General features: G+C 40.3%; 1 protein-coding gene across 2 annotated transcripts in view; it reads left to right on the top strand.

Moving 5' to 3' along the window:
• AIFM3 (AIF family member 3) overlaps positions 1-19,019 on the top strand; it is a 240,676-nt gene that overhangs the window by 161,604 nt on the left and 60,053 nt on the right. For both annotated transcript variants that reach the window (XM_069214439.1, XM_069214438.1), the window contains 2 exons: positions 7,488-7,618; positions 11,888-12,003. In XM_069214439.1, the coding sequence (XP_069070540.1) occupies positions 7,488-7,618; positions 11,888-12,003 (247 nt within the window). The remainder of the gene's footprint in view (positions 1-7,487; positions 7,619-11,887; positions 12,004-19,019) is intronic.

Below are 19,019 nucleotides of genomic sequence, written 5' to 3'. Positions count from 1 at the left end.
TGAAGAGTGCCTGATATTACATGACCGGGGCCTGCCCATTGCACTTCAAGACTCCTCACAGTAATGAGCCCAAATGAGCAACAATACCTGAGAAATTGAAGAATTTATGCGGGAAGAGCATGAGAGAAGGAACATAAGAATGATTGGTAGTTGCACTTTTCTGTCCTCTTTAGGTTATAGCTCAGTAGTACCAGGGAATGAGAAAAGAGGCACTAATGATGTATGCTATTTGGTTTTGTTTTGTACTCGGCAGGTTGGGGTGGTGCACCTGCTTAGCTATGTTGGTCTGCTTTGCTCCGTGTAAAACACAATGAAACCTGGCCCAAATGGAAATCAAAAATAGCCCTGTGAAAAATATTCAAACAATCCTTGTTCCCTTGTTCCCTATCTCTTTCCATTCATATATTCTCTGTCTGTTTTCACTTCCCTAGCTCTCTCTCTCTTTCTCTCTCCAGAAGGCCCTGTTACAGTTAACCTTGGGGAGGTGGGGAAGGTGACAGAAAAGCTAGCATTGCACCTTGGACTTCAAAAAACACCCCCCAGTAGCCTTTGGGAAATGCCTTGTGGGATCAATGGTCCAGATATCACTGAAAAATAAACAAAAGCTTGGGGTTTGGTTTCTTGTAGCACGGTAGAGTCTGTCATTGTTTGCTGATATCGAATGGAGAAGCATCGACTGGAGCAAAAGTATGAGTCAAAGGACGGCAAAGTGCCTCAACACTGATGATCTGGTCAATGGCAACGCTAGGCTCATCCAGTGTAAATGAGCCACTGAGATTAAAAAGAAGAGCTGAGCTATATGTGCTATTGGAAAATTAAGATAGAATCCAAGAGCCCTGAAAGACAAATCCTAGCGAGAAAGTTAGAAGTGGAAAATAGAATCCAAAAGGCCCTGTCATAGGGGATTCTAAAGAGTGAGGTCAACCGATGCAAAGAAGGAAGAGTCTTGGATAGGCTCCATGGCTTGCGCATCAAAGATAGAGCCAATCCCATGGACATCTTGGGGTATGGCCATACACCACAACGGTGCTATGACAGGACTTCCAGTGGACTCACAGAGCAAATGACAACTCACAATAAAACTCTAACAATCCATACAATGCATTCCAGTATCATAATGACCAAGTCAATGGGGCTAAATTGTGAAAAGCTTGGTTTAAAATATGGTTCAAGTGCTGTGATGAGCTGTGGGAGACAAGAGTAAAACTTAGCACTTGAGGTTATATCCTCCTACAAAACCTGTTGTTTCTCTTTATTAACTTGATAATCTTGCAAATTCAACAACATGGTCCCTCTCTGCAAGAAAACATCTACTACTTAGATCACACACATATATATATATATATATATATATATATATATATATATATATATATGTGGGATCCTAGAATTTGGTGTTTTTCTTACTACAATAATATTCAGTTTTTTTATTTAGCACATTATCCAAAGGGCTCCACATTCAGCATTTTTATACACAACTATTATTACCTCATGTATTTTGGTACTCATTTTTACTGAACTTGGAAAGATGAAAGGCTGAGTCAATCTTGTCAATATTCCAACCTGCTACCTGCATTCAGATTGCATGCCTAAACATCCAGTGCCCAGTTCCCTGAGCTACCTTTCAAACTGAACCACAAGGTCTGTGGCATATGTGCTATACAAGTGTGTGATTGAAGTGTTTGTTTGTTGTTAGATTTGGTATTTGGTTTAATTTTTTATAAGACCTTCTTAAATCCAACTACTTTGTTAATTTCTGATGTGACATACACTACATCCCTCCACAAAAATTCATGTTTGTATGTAGATTGGAGTTCCAATATTTGTGCTGAACACAAAACCTGACATTTTTCCATGGGTATATTTCAGCAGGTAGCTCTCACCAAAATTTAGAAGAGGAAATATGCAGCAAATTCAGATGCTTCCAGAATTCATTGTACAAAACAGCAGATGTAATTCCTCATTTGCCACAGAAAAAAAAGTAGAATATGGGGCATTGACAGGACCCAAGTCACTTGTATGATGCTCACATGACAACATGAGTTGACTGCTCAATGTGTTTTCTGCCAATGCTAGCCGGTATAAAGGCTTACTGGCACTTAACGGCAAGAAGGCATTTGATTTGGTTAACTGAGATTCCGTAATGGTTTGTTGAATTCTGTCAGCATTGTGGTCCATTCCAACAAATGATCTGCCTGCTCTATAAGAACTTGATATCTTCTACATTTGGAAATAATCTTCGCTGCACTCTAATGTCTAGTGGGGTGAGGCAAGATTATGTTCATCCCCTGCCTATGTGATTTAGTCAATAAATCTCTACTGGCTTCAAATCAAAAATAGGAAGTTTTTGAGGGGCTGCTCAAGTTATAGGTCTGATTATAAAACGTCCTGTTGTATTTCTCCAACTCTGCCAACTCACTTTTGGCAATACTACACTTGAATGCAGACTACAGATATATCTCAGGGTATAGAGTCAATCAAGACAAATTTGCCTTTCAGGCCCAGCACGGAGAATGCCGTTTTCAAGGACGACCAATTCAAATTGGAGAAGTCCCCAGAGTAAATAATCATTAGAATTCTGAATAATTTGAATACTGCATACAGTTTGATTTTTCAAATGGCATTTTTTCAAAATGAAATTGATCTTAAGTGGTACATTGTTTTACTATTCACTTTGTAGGTCAAATCGGCAATCTGTAGACGAATGATGAATTCCATGGCTAAATTATTGTATGATTTTGAATACATCTGGTTAGTTACATTCTCAAGGCCATTACAAGAGTTAATCAGCTATTATCCAACTCAATTTGGTTTATAAAAAAACAGGCCTTGAATGTCCAGCATCACACTGGTCACTCGTACATAGGTCATCGCCTTCATTTTTAGAACTATCACATGACAGCCCATCTGATGTATGTCAAAGGGGGGACAAGTGAGTGTGGTGTGTTGGCTTCTCTATACTTGGTGGCCTTCTGTTTCTGTATTTACAGTGATCTTTCATCTGATTGTAGGATTTACTGTGTGATGTTGGAACAGGTTACCATCCAGATAAATTGTCCATCATTAAACTTACTCCAAATAATTATGTTATTATACCCAGCTGTTTACTGGATCATGAACACTGGGATGGCACAAAGTGGGTCCATAGCACTGTGGCAAGTTTTCGATTTAAACAAGATCCATGTGGAACTTTCATCGGTCTGTTGCAAGTAGACTATTAGAGATCCGGACAACCCACATACAAATCTTGAATGCAATGGAATGATGGAAGTGGAACAAAAGGCATCAACTTCACTCCGTTGAACCCTCCTTCCGCAGGCAAGGAATGTTGTGAGGGACACTTCATTCCTCATCTCCCTGCTCTCCATTGCTGTTCTGCTCTTTGTCGTCCAATTTTTTGAATGATTTAAAAAAAAAATCGTTATAGGAAGGTCAGCAGCTGCAATTCGCTGCCCATGCTGCTCCTTTCTGTAAAAATGCTATTGCGGTCCAATGTTTTTTTTATTTATTTACCACTCCATGGACGTCCTCCATCTCAGAATTCTAAATAAAAAAAAAAATGAAATTGTCACCATGCCATGAAATATGTGCATGCAGACATGTATGTCATCAGGCTGAAGTCGCTGTAGAGTCATAAAACATAGGTGCGGATGCAGTAGGACACATGCACCTGTTTACCTGATTGTGCTAGACTGAATTTTGCCAATGCACACTATTTTTTCAGTATGCCGAAGCATTGGTAAAGCTAAAATGTTAGATTTATTATCTTTGCCAATACTTGCTAAAACTGCTGAGCCTTCCCCAGCCCTCAAAAGGGTGCAAGGATCCTGTTTGTCCTCCAATCCCTCCTCCAGAAGCCCGTAGCTGAAAAGACAGTGGCTATATTTACCAATACAGAACCTAGTGGTCACAACTTACACTAAGGGACAAAGGGTCCTTTCATCTCGGATGGCCTTACCTGGGCAGGACTCAAAGATAAAAAAATAGGAGTACTCTTGTCTCAATCTTTGAGAAGAGAACGCAATGCCTCTTCTTCATCTCGTGATTTTCCCGGCTGAAGAGGAAGAAACCCCCATTGCGGTTTCTTGTTGGTGACGATTGCATTGATTGATGTTGGAGTGATGTTTGATGGTGTGTCCGCACACACATACAAGGGCTGTGTATGGAGCATCCTATGCCAAAAATAAGGCAAGTTACCAAGCCCTGATAGTGTTTATATTTTCCGATCTCCAAGAACAATCTGGCTTCCGAGTACAAAGTCTTACACTGCGCAATAGAAATGAACTAAAGATAAAGTTGACGTTTACTTTCTGAAAAGCATTAGTATGATACATTGTTTATGGTTATGTCCACAGACCCAACCATTGTTGGAGGGAACTGAATAGTTCTTTTTACATCAGGAGCTGGGATACTTTAGAATGTACACTGTTCCACCTGCTCTGGAAACTGAAGTAAAAGGGTCAGGCAAAACGTGGTGGCAGGAAGCCGTACGAGATTATTGTGGTGGCCATAGTGGTGGACTGTTGGGAAGAGCAAAATAATTTTGTGAGATTGCATTGATTATTAGCGACTTTCCTAAATTTGCCTTTGAAGCTACAGAAACACCTGGCTATCCTACTGGAAAGACTTAATGAGATGTATAAGGTCAGTGGAAAGAGGCAAGCTGATATAATGACACAACACATATAGGGGGAAAGGTAATACAGGGGTGCACATCTTTGAATGGTTTTCTTCCACAAAGTTCTTAAAACTCTGTAAGCTTTGTGAACTTTGGGAAGTTTAACTTGCAAGAAGAAGGTTCAGAAGAAGTAGTAGTGACAGAAAAGCAGAATAGTTCCTTAGTTTCTCAGCAGAACTCCCTGTAAAACCTTTGAGCTTTTAGGCAATATCTTTGGAAAATGATGCTGCAAAGGCATGCAGACCTATAATATTGACTCTGCTATGGCCGGGGATGCAAGCCTTCAATCTTTGCTCATCCTTTCAGGAAATTGTCTCATGCATCCATGCTGCTGCCAACCAGATCTGAAATGTGGTCTAGGGAGCACTGTCAGGGTGTAACAAGGCTCAATGGATCCCACTGTGACTGTTCCCACAGTTGTTCAGCCTTTGCCTGCTACTACATTGCTTTCTTTGATGCAAGGAATAAACAGTTGTGTATTTTTATTCATGGTGTTTCTGTGGTGCAGCTTGTGCTCTATTGCTTATATCATACTGTTTCTACCACCTCTCCCAGGCATGCACCATCCCTAGTTCATATTCTGCCTTGTTATCCCATTGGGGTCAAAGGCCGGAGAAGAGGCACTCCCATCTCACCTACATCAAAAACAGGGGTGGGGAAACTGTACAGGCTCTACTGATGGAACTTGTCTTCACCCCCAATTCTTTCCACTCTCTCAAAACAGTTTTTACTCAGTGGGTCAGTCACCTGCACCGTGGTGGTGAGCATTGACTCCTATTCACTTATTCTGCATTCCCACCTGTGTCTTAAACTCTGATACATGTTCTTGCTGATTAGACGACAAAGCTACACAGGAGAATTAAAAGCAGGAATTCAACTGTTTTGTAGAGTTTTTGACAGAGGCGTGAGTGGCATTGAGTTGATGGGCTCTGTAATATAATCTTTTAAATTGGATTTAAATCTAGGCACGGGCAGAATTATAATTCCATAACGGAATTGGCGGAATGTGGGTAACTCCACATTGGGCTTGTAAGGCTGAGTTTCTGCCAAATTCCGCCAATCGTTGCGTAGTGGAATTATTCTACCATTAGCACCTCACAGGAACAATGCGAGGCTCCACAACGCGCGCTTGCGAGAAAGATTTCCCAGCCCCTGGAGCGATTCACAATCACCACGAAGCTTTCCAGTTCTAACGCATGGTCAGAGAGGGCTGCTGTTCAAGTAGATGTGCTGCTGCTCAAATGGACGCATGCTTTTGCTCAATGCACATCCCGTTCTTGCTGATTTTCAGTGCTGCTCATGCTACTGGTGCTTAATTGCAGCGCAAGCTGCACAACCAGCATATTTTCCACCAATTGATGGAATTCCGCTGAATCTTGAGAAGATTTTCTGTAACATGATGGAATTCTGCGAGTTTCACCCACCACTATTTACAAGCCTAAATCTCAGTGGCATGGTCAGGAGGGGCAGACCCCTAAGCCCTGCCATTAGATGCACTAGAATGGCTTCTGTGGGAAGAGGAATAGGGGGATTTAGTGAAGTGCGGCGGTACGATTCGTAAAAGAAATGGCTGCGGCCAAATGTTCCCCTGATTTGCCTTACATGGTGCAGTAAGGAGCATCGCTGTCTTTGCAGCATTAACCATAGGCAATTGTGGACATTCACCAAATTAGATCAGGGACATACACCCCTTTATAGAGAATGGAATAGTTCCTCATGACCTTGCAGGGGTGGGTAGTGAAATGTCAGATGTTAACTTTGTCTCAGCTGCATACATGTAAAAGCCTGCCCTGCTAGGTTTAATAAGTTAGCCAGAGATTGAAAGTGGAAGTTAGATTATAAGGCAGACACAAGGGACTCCTATTGGACACCACAGCCAAGACTTCCAAGCCAGGATTTGAAGGGTGGACCTGTTACCCATCTTCTGTGAATGATTTGAACCAGGTCCACACACACCCTGAAAAACCTACTTCAGTGAGTTACACATAATAATATTACATGCACAAATTTCATTTGAGCTTATACAACTGCTCACTGACATTCATTGAGGGCGTATATGTGTTTGAGGGTGCTATGTTGGACATGGGTGGCATATCTGTTTTAGGATAGGGTAATATACTAAAGGCCTCTTTTAAAGTCTGGCGGAGCAGGAGCACCACCATAAATCAGCGGTGCTTCTGGGCCCTATAATGCTGTTCTATCAGCAAACAGATAAATGTTATCTGTTAACAGAGGTTGTATGAGAGTTCTGACAGTATGACAGTAGACATTTTAGAGAGGGCAATCTCCTGCCTCTCAGAGTCTTATTCTGGACTGCTCTGGTATTTTCAAACAGCATACCATTATTTGAATCTTTCTGTCATACCCTGATACCTCTCACTCATCCTCCCAGCCCCTTGTTTTCACCCTCTGGTTTTCCTTCCTGCCTTTTCCTGCGCCATTATCTTTTCTACTGCCTAGATTATTGCCTGTTAACCAAACACATTGCGTCTGTTTACTCACAAGAAAGTATTCCCCCGTAGGGTGGTGTACTAGTGTTTTGTTGAATTCTGGTCCATACACACATCTTGTTTCTCATTCACTCTGTCTTACCATTATTTAACTCACCGAGACCTCCTCTTCCCTCCTTCCTGTTTCACTCAGCAATTTAAGAAGACCTTCTGGTCATATAAAGCATTATTAAATAGCCAACATAACATGTACAAAATTTAAAACATTTAAAGGTAGAGCAGCGTTATTAATAAAAAAGTAAATGATTATTAGAAATCAAAAAGTAACTGTAATGAAATGTAAAACTTTATTTTCCAAGGCCTAAAACACTGACCTGCAAAGGGAAAGAACTTGATAACGTTTTCACCATCCGAACGCCTGAAGATGCCAACTGGGCAGTGAAACTGGCGATGAGTAAGAATGCTGTTATCATTGGAGCATCCTTTTTAGGTGAGCTTCCACCTCCCCCTTCTTAATTTAGCTTCTTTTTTCCTCTTTAAGTGAGCTATGTGAAATGTCTGTATTTAAGGGAAGGGTTCATATTCCCCTTCTAAGGTGAAGTATGTGACTTTCCTATCCTCTTTGATAGATGAGATCCCTTATACTCTTCAAAGATAAGCTGAATGCGCTTTTTATCTTTCTTCGTTGGGTAAACTTCCATCCTCCCATTTTTTAGAAGAGCTAAAAGAGCTTTCCTACAGTCCACCTCTGTGAACGTCCTCCTTTCCCTGTACAGGTGAAGTATCACCCTCTTTAGTTGATCTTCATGGTTTCTCTTTTATATAATATATCAGCAATATAATATTAGCTATATAATCAATATGGGCTTTCGTATCCACTGACTTAGGCTAGCTTCCTTCTTCCCTACTCTTAAGTGAGATTTCCCGTCCAATCATTCAGTGGCTTTACCAAGCATTTCTACCCTCCTTCATTAAATTAATAAAAGTGCATAACTCCCATCCTCATTAGGTGTGATCTCTTTCTAACCAGTCTCAGTGAGCTAAGTGAGCTTTCTTCTTCTTACCCTCCTCAGGTGCGGCACTTGACCTTTCCTACCCACCCCCATCCACTTTGTAAGTGAACAATATGTGCTTTCCCTTTAGGTGTCATTCCTTCCTCCACAACATGGGTGAGCTACGTGTGCTTTACTATACCTTTTGGGATCCTCAGGTGTGCCATATGATATTTCCTGAACTGTCCCTCTCCTTAGGTGAGCAGCTGAGGTCAGCTAAGCAAGCTTTCTTTTAATCAGTTGTTGAGTTTATATCAGCTTCCCTATAATTATCCTCAACAGTGGTTCCTTCTTTCCTCTCATTAAGTATGCTATGTGGTTTTTATCATGCAAGGGTTTGCTTTTCCCTAACTCCTTATGTGGACTGCCTATCATCAGATTAAGTTGAAAGCCTGTCTTGTGCTTTCTTAACCAAGCTTTGTTTTAGCACATAGCCCCTTCTATTTCTTGGTTGGCATTTTTACTGACTTTTACTGATTTATGATTATAAGGTTAATTGCCCTTATCAACTGAAATTCCATAGCCCTTTTAAAATATGCATCTCCATAACATTTTTAAAGGTCATCTTTGCTTTTTCTTTATCCCTTCTAAAGATCTCCACCAAATTATCCATCTTGGGTGAGCTTTTGTTTGCCGTTTCTAACTTAATCCATATTGTCCTTGCAAGTTCAGGCTCAGATTGGCTTTCTAAGGGGAGCTTCCTTATTGCCCTTGCAAAGAGTACCTCCAAATAGTTACTCTAAGATAAAATTCTAAGGTGAACTTTTGTATTATCCTTTCAAGAAGAGATCCAATGTCATCTTTTAAAGGCCTACTTCCTTATTTACCGTTTAGGTTAACTTTCATATCTTCCTTATAAATTAAGTTTCCTTTTCTTTTCCTAATGCAGAACTGGATTCTACATCATTCCATCCAAGGACCATCCAAATGATCCTTCTGAAGTTAGTTTTTACATTGTAGGGTTAGTCTTCAAAATTACTAAAGTGATAATCATGGTTTTATCCTCAAGACACAACTATAAGTGAAACATAATTAATGGCTTCATGTTACATTCTATGACAATAACAGAGAATATGTACATACATCTCTTGTGCCATACAAATACACCATTCAAGTATATTAGCTGTTAGACTAAGCTAAAAGGAAATTAATATAGTGACAGCGAAAAGAGTGATATTTCAAAAAAGGAGATTGTCTGGCCCTTTATATAGTCATTGTTTATATCTGTCTTCTAGAATAAGAGGCCTATTCACAAACTGCATTTTGTAATGAATTAGTTGAACTACAATAATACTACCAAAGAACTACAAAATGCTATTCACAAAGTTATGACTGTAAATTTCCAGTCTAATAGAATAAGAGGCCTATTCACAAACTGTATTTTGTAAAGAATTAGTTGAACTACAATATTACTACTAAAGAACTACAAAATGCTACTCAAAAAATATGACTGTAAATTTCCACCTCTCCTGTCTTTTCTATAGAAAGATCGTCACTCAGGTAAGTTTACTACTTAGTAGTAAATGTGGGAGGGACCAGAAGGAGGTGCTGGAAAAGGGACATATGTGCTACTACATTGGGGGGGTTTAGGGAGGAGAACAGAGTGGTTTGGGGGGACTACACGCAGGTTTAACTGGGGATGTTCATTCACCCACTAAAAAGTGTAAGCCCATTGCTTATACCAAACTAACTGCAACTCTGAAGTTACTGCAGCCTAAAAAGGACCCAAGCCAGTAATAAATAACTACAGCTTAGAGCTGAAGTATGTCCAGCCCCACACATGGCCAACCACTGGTACTGCAATACCCTGATATAGAAAATATTAACAGTAGGGACCTAAAATAAAATCCCACTGGAAATAATGTTAGATAAATTAAAGTATTTAAATTTGTTAAAACTATAAATAAATACAATAATGTTGCAAAAATATCTAAAACTAATATGTGTTTATTGTTTAATTAAAATAAATTTAATAACTTAACCTGAATTTAAAAAAAGATGTAACATTATTCTTTACAAAAATATAATTCAAAATCTTTTAAATAATTATTAGCATATTTATCTATCTATTTATCTATCTATCGATCTATCTATCTATCTATAAATGTATGTGTCTGCGTATGTAGGCAGGATTTAATTTTTTAATTGAAACTTTAGCAAAATAATTGGAATTTAATTTAATATATTTAAAGAAATTAAAGCTTCTATTAAAAAATAACTTACTTGTACTGTAGCATTTTTCCTTTTGTGGTCCATATACACATAAAATGAGATTTCTTATTGTCCGTTTAGAATGAGATTGCATAATAATCTTCTAAACTGACCTTCCAATATACTGCTTTAACGTATGCATCTTTATCCTTGTAGCAAGAAAGTCCATATTATATTTTCTTAGAAAATTCTACATCCTTCTTTAATATAGTAGTAGCCCAAAAACCTACCATGAATGTGAGCTTCCATATCATTCTTTCAATTACCTTTTGTAGTCTTCATCGAAGGAGGGCTTAAATGTGTCCATTTTGGAATGAGTTTCAATATCGCTCTGATAAGATGAGCTTCCATGCTACCCATTTAAAGTGATCTCTTTGATCACTTCTAATTAAAATGAGTTTCTACATCCCCATTCAGATGTGTGTTTCTATGTTCCACTTCAGTTTTCTTTTGAGGTATATATCTTATGGCTCTATTGAAGAGAGATTCCAGAGCCCCTTTTAAGACAGTGTTCCATAATATAAACCCTTTCAAGGGAGCTTCTTTTTCATCATTGAAGGTGCTCTTCAAAACTCCTGTTTAACATGAGCTTCAATTCTCTCTCCTTTATGAGTAGGGGTTTTCCTTTCTGTTTAAATGACTTCCCATCCCTTTCTTTCTTTGAACACTCTCCTCATTCACTTTATTCTTCTACTACACAGTCATAATGGTTGCATACCCCTATTTCATACCGATTCAGTAGCTTGATCAGCTCAGTAGTGTTTGCTGGAGTCCGTTTACCCACCCTTACTTTTAAACATTTTAAATACTTTTATACACTATCTGAAAGGCCCATCACTGCAGCATATAGAGGTTGGTTTATCCAATATCTAACTTCACAAAACACCAAGCTTTGCATGTTCAATTTAATTAATTCTGGATCTTTCTTTATCACAAAGAAATAGTCATCTACCAAAATATATTATTGCACAAGTCAATATAATAAGTGGTGTCATATATAATTTCAGAACTTGGGTCACCAGCATGTAAATAATGCACTGCCGACCACTGACTTACCAGAATCTACAAATATTAAAAACATTGAATATAAATGGAGTACATATCCCAAGATGAATTGAATTGTGGTTCTTGAGTAGCAAGTGGTAATATTATTATACAAATTAATAGAACTAACTTTGCTAAAATCCTATGAACGAAAGGCTGAGTGAGACCTACTGATACTCAATCCTGTGACCTCTAGATTTCAGACAGATTTTTGTAGTTAGGATTATTCAACCCACAGAAATATCCAGCAATCTTACATTCTACATTCAACTGCCTTTAATATCGTCTTGTTATACATCTTCTTTTCTTCCTTCCCCATTCTGCACTAGAATTCGTAACTGCATTTTGAGTCGATTTCTGCCATGGGCTTTACCCCTGACATCTATCAACCTCTCACTGCTGTACATAGATGTATTGCATATTCACATTTTCTTCTTTTCCCCTTGTGACAGGCATGGAGGTGGCAGCTTACCTATGTGACAAGGCCCACTCTGTGTCAGTAGTGGAGCTGGAAGATCTTCCCTTTAAGAAGTTTCTGGGTGAAAAAGTTGGGCGAGCGATCCTGAAGGTACCCTATGGACCCTGAATGTTTCCTTCTAGTGTTTCCAATTTACCATCTAGAGCTGTGTTCTATGATTAGAGCTGTTTCAGACTAACTATGACATAAGAGAGGCAAGATGCCTCTTTCATAAAAATGTATCAATATGTAATACACCACTTTGTCTCACTTCCCCAGTCAAACAGTTTTGCAATAGGTGAACAGAAAATATTGTCTTATTCTCTACCGTAACTTACATTCTTCAAACTTGAATGCTTCCTCTTCACAGTCCTTACACTATTGCATTGTATTTTTGTAGCATTTTTTTAGTATTTATAGAGCACCATATACCCCTGATTGGATCGCAAAGTGTTCCAATTTGCATCGAGTTCCATGGCAACCTTTCTGAATGCATGGAAAATATGTTTTAAAATGCCTTACGTTTGGTGATGTGCTATAAGCATAGTCCACCATCAGTGCTGAGCATAAGTATGAGGTGCACAGAACAGTGTGAGAAAAGGAACAGTCAAGCAGGTAGACACCTACCACTTTAAGTGGGAGTTAATTTATTTTATCTTTATGTGCAGGAAAAGAGCTGGGTTTTAATACTTTCTGAAATTTGTCAATGTAGTGAACTATTCTCAATGTATTTGTGATTGAGCTCTATATCGTAAATGTTTCAATTGGGAAGCAGTTCCTGCCAATTTGAGATTTTTGATAGAAGGAATGGTCAAGATGGAAACTAACCCAAATCAAAAAACTCTAAGATTGTCTGCAGGTAATGAGTGTGTACCAAACGAAGAGCAGCCTTAAGCCATGAATGGTACAATGAGACATGTAGCTTGCTTTGAAAGTGACTCATCTAGCTAAGGTATATTCTTTTTGTCTACATTGTGCAGTAGTAGATAGATTGTGGCTTGTACCCTTTGAGGTAAGCCTGGGTAATGGTCATTCGACATAGGCATCTCATCATTCAAAAGCATTCCCTTGTAGTTTGATTAATTTTGCGTATCTTGATAGCTGAGAGACGAGCACATTCATAATCAATCATCACTTCCTTACTCACTGTGAAGGGTTTGGAGATGGGCCAAGTTATTTTAGCCAGTGACGGTCTGGTGGCAGATAGCACATTTATCAAAAGTTAGAATTTCTGATTTGGTATTTTTAGCTTGAGGTAATTCATTTTTACATTCATAGGCCAACAGCAATGATTGCAGTGGTGGACAATGAAAGACATGTGATTCAAGATCAGATGGATTTACATGGTTTAGTAAAGCTGAGTGTTATAAATGCAATTATAACAACATTGGTTGGAGGAGATGACCCCTGGAAGATGGCTTAGAAAGAGGGGTGATGGAGGATCATTGAGAAACTCCAGTCATTAACAAAAAAGTAGCAGAAAAGCGTAAGTTTTAGTATAAGAGATCTATTATAAGGGAAGTAGGCACTCAATTGAAGGAAAGTGCACTGTAGACCTATAATATTCAGTTCATAGACAAACAGTGGATGATGAAGCACACCAAAGGCTTCAGAAAGGTCTTATTGCAGAGTTTCAACTAGTCCATTTGAATCCACTAGAGTAGTCTTGACTTAGCCCCATTTTTAAATCAGTACAGACTCAATCCTTCAAACTGGGAGGAATTCTGGTTTGATGAAAATGTTGTCTACAAGGAAGGCTGATAGTTGTACGTTGGCAGCCCTTTCTTTCATTTTTCCTAGCAGGGAGTATTAAGGGGGGTACCACTTGGCCAATGGCTGTTTTTAGAACTAATTTGAGGTAGACAGTTCTAAATCCAACTCAAAGTAAACCCAATTTGAGGGAGTTGTTGTTTATAGCTTTGCCTCACATGACTAGAGAGGTATTAGCAATATTGTCCTTGAGTATGTTTGCTGGACATGGTCTGCCAGTGATCCTAAAGTGCCACAGGCTTTTGTGAAGTTGGCAAAGCCATCTGCAGAGCAGCGGTTGAAATAATCTTTGGGCCTGATTAAGAGTTTGGCCAACGGGTTACTCTGTCACAAACATGATGCATATCCCATCCGCCTTATTACGATTCCCATGGGATATAATGGGATTGTAAGTTGGCAGGTGGTATATCTGTCATGTTTGTGACGGAGTAACACATTCCACCAAACTCTAAATCAGGCCCTTTGTCTTTAGAATGGGTGAGAGGTCAGGGTACTGTTTGAGTTCAATTCAAGTCTTCATTTTTCTTGCAGTAACCTATTTTAGAGTTCTTTGGCTTTGAAGATAAAGTGGTATGTTGGGGAGTCACGTATCTCTTGTGAGTGTTTTTTTTGGGATAATGAACTTCAGGCATTCAGGAATTTGGCGATTAACTTTTGGAACTGCTTAGTTAGGCGAGTAGCTTTAGATCTGGACAGAGTATTTAAATCGTTTTTTTCACCTTGGCTATATGAACTCTGGATTAATGTTAAAGTTTCAGTTTGTCAATAAAGTTGCTTGTCTTTTTCCGTTGATCTTTCCGATGTCCTTCTGTTTCATTCGAGAGATTTTAGCCCAAGTGTCATCCAACCTGCTTTGCAATGTTGATCGGAGTTTGTAATGATTTTGATTGGGATGATTGTCTCAGGGATGCATGACAGCTGATATAGAAATGTTGAACTGTAATCATTAGGGTGTTAGGTGAGAAAGAAATAAGTTGAGGGTAGGGGTTGTCAGTCTGTATCATTCATTATAATTTCTTTATCTAAGACTGGGTTTATTATTTGATTCTCATTATATCCATGAATGTATTTATTTCCATTCAAAGCTGGTAAGCCAGAGATTTTAATCATTAAATCGTTGACACCCTAGAGATGTAAATCTCTACTTGGAAATGGTAAATTGCAAAAATGTGGAGAGTTACAGCTAGATGTAGGAATAGATGCACATATGAAAACATATGCACATGTATGTGTACCTTTGTAAATGTGCCCTATAAAATGGGAGGTACTACCAGTCTGGATCCAGTATGTGGCCCACCAAGACGTGCAATTATTTATGACATTTCTCATAATAAAGAAAGGTATAGTCATAGCCACTGGAATTATGCAGCAGGAGAGGGGCACATTATGTGGCAGTGCTGTGTAAATTATGCAGCAAGAAAAGGCAAATTATGCAGTACAATGCAGCACATTTTATAAAAGTATTACTTCATTATTTCATCATTTTTAAACTTAGTAACACTGTCTGAGTATAGGTTGCACCTCATTAGTACCATTTTAATACTTAAATATAGTAATGAGCAACAAAAAGGTGGCGATTCCCTTTCAGAGCATGGTAACAGCAGTCACTGTATTTTTAGTAACTTTTTAACCGTTTTAACTAGAAACAAATTTTGGTCAAAATCTGCAGATTATGTAGCAGATAAAGGATTATGTGGCAAATACAGTAAATCTATAATTATGCAAAAATCGCTGCAGCCTCACAATCACATCATTCCAGTGGCCCTCATTATACCTTTTTCAAAGTTTAAGCATCCATGAGGATCCCCTTCCAACTAGTGTTGTTTTGTGCTACAGGTGGGCTAGAGAAAAAGCTCGTCATCCCTCATTTATTGATCTTTTATTATCATTTTACCAATAGGAAAATTGAAGTAGGGGTAGCGTAGTGCTTAATTTGTGACGGGGCTTGGCACTGGCATTTATTTCTTAACACCAGTACATTTTTATGACATTCCACCACATGGCGGTGCTGTCTGTCTATGTTTTAAACAGAGCGCAGTAGCAGCACCTTCAATAATTCAAAGCACATTAAAAAACATAGTAACAGCGAGGTCAGGCTACTTCTAAAGCTTTGGGTGAACTAAAATAGTCGAAACTGTCAGTTTTGTAGAAGTGTTTAGGTTCCCAGGTAGAATCTACACTGGTGTTTCGCAGCACAGGCAGGAGATGTTGCAAACTGTAAAGGGCTTCTGAGAAATACCTTAAGCCCTGTCACAGATTTTTTTTCTTCTGTTTTTTTACAAATGAAGCACTGTCAGAGGGAACATTCTATTGCTGTCTCACTCCAGCTTTCATGTGCTCACTCACATATTAGATCAGATCTGTTATCTAATTCATTATATCTTGCACCCATTAGAAATTTCACTTATTTACTCTGTTTATTAATTCCTTCACTCGTTGTCTCAGTTTGATCAATCACTCATTCATTCTCCCAGTAATTTACTCACCCTTTTGCCTGTTTGAACAGTCAAACACACAACCCGTCTTATTACCTCATTCATTCTCTTGATTGCCTGTCCGTTCAGTCCTGCACACTAAGCCAGTATCTTAATTAGTACTTCATTCTCTTACTCATTCACTACTACATTCAGCTGCTTGCTCTGTCACGTGCATCGCCACTCCCTAGCTCACAGCTCAGTTATTCTCACTCCTTCAATCAATCAGTCAATCATAGATCTGTAGAGCGTGGCTAATCACCCATAGGGTCTCAAGGTCCTTTTTGTGGGTGTGCTGCTCAGTTGAAGAGCCAGGTCTTGAGGTCCTTCCTGAACTGCTTCAGTGATGTGATCTGCCTGAGCTTGAGAGGTAGCGTGTTCCATGTCCGGGCCGCTGTGTAGGAGAAGGATCTTCCTCCTGATATGTTTTTCCAGATCTTGGGGATGGCTGCAAGGGCGAGCTGGAAGGAGCGTAGATCTCTGTTGGTTACGTAGAAGGCGAGACGGTGGTTGATGTATGCCGGTCCTATGTTGAAAAGTGTATGGATCAGGAGTTTGTATGTGATGCGCTTGTTGACTGGGAGCCAGTGTAGGCCTCTGAGGTGGGAGGAGATGCGGGTGGGTCGGGGGATATCCAGGATCAGTTTGGCTGCTGAATTCTGGACTCTTTGTAGTCTTCATAGAAGTTTCTTGGTGATGCCGGCATATAGTGCATTGCAGTAGTCCAGTTTGCTGGTGACAAGAGTGTTGGTGGCTGTCTTTCTTGTGTCAGAGGGAATCCACTTGAAAATCTTCTGCAGGAGTCGGAGGGTGTGAAAGCATGAGGAAGAGACGGCGTTGACTTGGCAAATCATGGAGAGAGAGTAGTCCAGAATGATGCCCAGGTTGCGTGCATGGTCCGTGGTGGCGGGGCGTTTTCCAGAGTGGTGGGTCACTGGGGATCGTTCCAGGCAAAAGGGGTGGAGCTGATTAAGAGGATCTCTGTCTTGTCCATGTTTAGTTTCAGGCAGCTGGCCTCCATCCAGGCGGCAACTGCTCTCATCCCATTATGGAAATTTCTCTTGGCCTTTGCAGAGTCCTCGGACAGGGAGAGGATAAGTTGGGTGTTGTCCGCGTAGGAGATTATGTTTAGCCCGGGCTGTTTGATGATCTTGGCAAGCGGGCCATGTATATGTTGAAAAGTGTCGGGCTGAATGAAGATCCTTGAGGCACTCTGCAGCATGTGTCTTTTGGTACTGACATGAACGGTGGTAGTCTGACACTCTGTGTTCTTCTGGTGAGGAAGGACCTGATCCAATCCAGTGCTTTATCTCGGATGCGGGTGTTGTGTAGTCTGTCGCAGAGGGTCGAGTGGGAGACGGTGTCAAATGCAGCAGTGAGGTCGAGGAGGATGAGTGCGGCCCTGCCTCTGCGGTCCAGTATGATGCATATGTCGTCTGTGGCTGCTAAGAGTGCAGTTTCATTGTTGTGGTTGCTTCTGAATCCGAATTGGGATGGGTCCAGGCTATGGTGTGTCTCGAGGAATTTGGTGAGTTGCTGGTTGCGGCCTTCTCAGTTACCTTGGCTGGGAAAGGGAGCATAGAGATGGGTCTGTAATTCTTCAGCTCCCTAGGGTCCGAGGTGTGTTTCTTGAGTAGGGGGTTGATTTTGTCATGCTTCCATTCTGAGGGGAAGGTGGAGGTCTCAAAGAATCAGTTGATAGCTCTGCAGAGGTCCGGTGGTATGGTGGCGCTGGCCAAGTTGAAGATATGATGGGGGCATGGATCTGGGGGTGCTCCTGAGTGGATGGAGTTCATCAGTCTTTGGGTGTCCTCTTTGGTGATGGGGTCCAGGAGTTCAGTATCTGGTGAGGTGCTAGGTTTATGGTGGTGAGCAATGCTGGTAGGTTTTGGTTCCTGAAGCCTTCGTAGATGTGCTGGATTTTCGGTGAAAGAAGGTTTCAAGGTCATTGCAGAGGTCTTGGGAGGGAGGGATGGATGAGGTGTCTGTCCTGGGGTTCGTGAACTCTTTGACAATGGCGAAAAGCTCTTTGCTGTTGTGAGTGTTGATATTGAGGCGTGCTTGAATGGCAGCTTTTTTGGTGGCTCTGATGTTCTGGTGGTGCGTGATGACTGCATTCTTGTAGGCTTTCGGTCTTCAGTTGATTAGCTGATCCTCCATTTCCGTTCTAGTTGCCTGCAGAAGCCCTTGGATTGCTGTTGGTCTGCCGTAAACCATTTCGGTGTTTTGCTCCGTTGATATCCTGCTGTTTTCCTGAGGGGAGCTACGTTTTCGGTGCAGCGGTGTAGATTGTGTGCGGCTTCATTGGTGTCCGCTGTGTCTGGTGGGAGGGAGTGGTTGAGAGCATTGGTGAGTTGTGCTTCCGTGACTTTGCCCCAGCATCTGCTGGGGGCAGGGGGTATGGTGGTGTGCGGTGTTCTTTTTGTCAGTAAAGTGGACGCACTTGTGGTTAGTCCAATGGTGTTCAGAGGTGTGAGAGATGGTGATGTTACTTTACTCCTTTACTATTGGTTGTTGCCTCAAGCTTTCATTCACTTGTTAGCTCATGTATTTATTCAGTTATTCATTCTGTTACCCATTTATCCATTCCTTCATCTGTTCATTCAGTCTCTTTAATCCAAACACTGACTTATTTACCTGTTCACTCAGACTTTCGCCCTTACACTTCCTTGCTCACTCATGAGTTAGTTCATTGATGCATTTACTATCATTTATATGCTCCATAACCAATTTCAGTACTCTCTCATTATGTCACCTTATCATCTGGTTACTCAATAATGCATTTATTCTCTTACTCATTCACTCATGCAATTTCTTGTGCAGTATTTCCGCCTCATTTCCTCATTGTCTCATTCAATACTCATCAGTTGTTTCACCTTTTAA

Source organism: Pleurodeles waltl, chromosome 11, assembly GCF_031143425.1.
Source record: "Pleurodeles waltl isolate 20211129_DDA chromosome 11, aPleWal1.hap1.20221129, whole genome shotgun sequence".
NCBI lineage: Eukaryota > Metazoa > Chordata > Amphibia > Caudata > Salamandridae > Pleurodeles > Pleurodeles waltl.
This window is presented reverse-complemented; position numbering and strand designations above follow the sequence as displayed.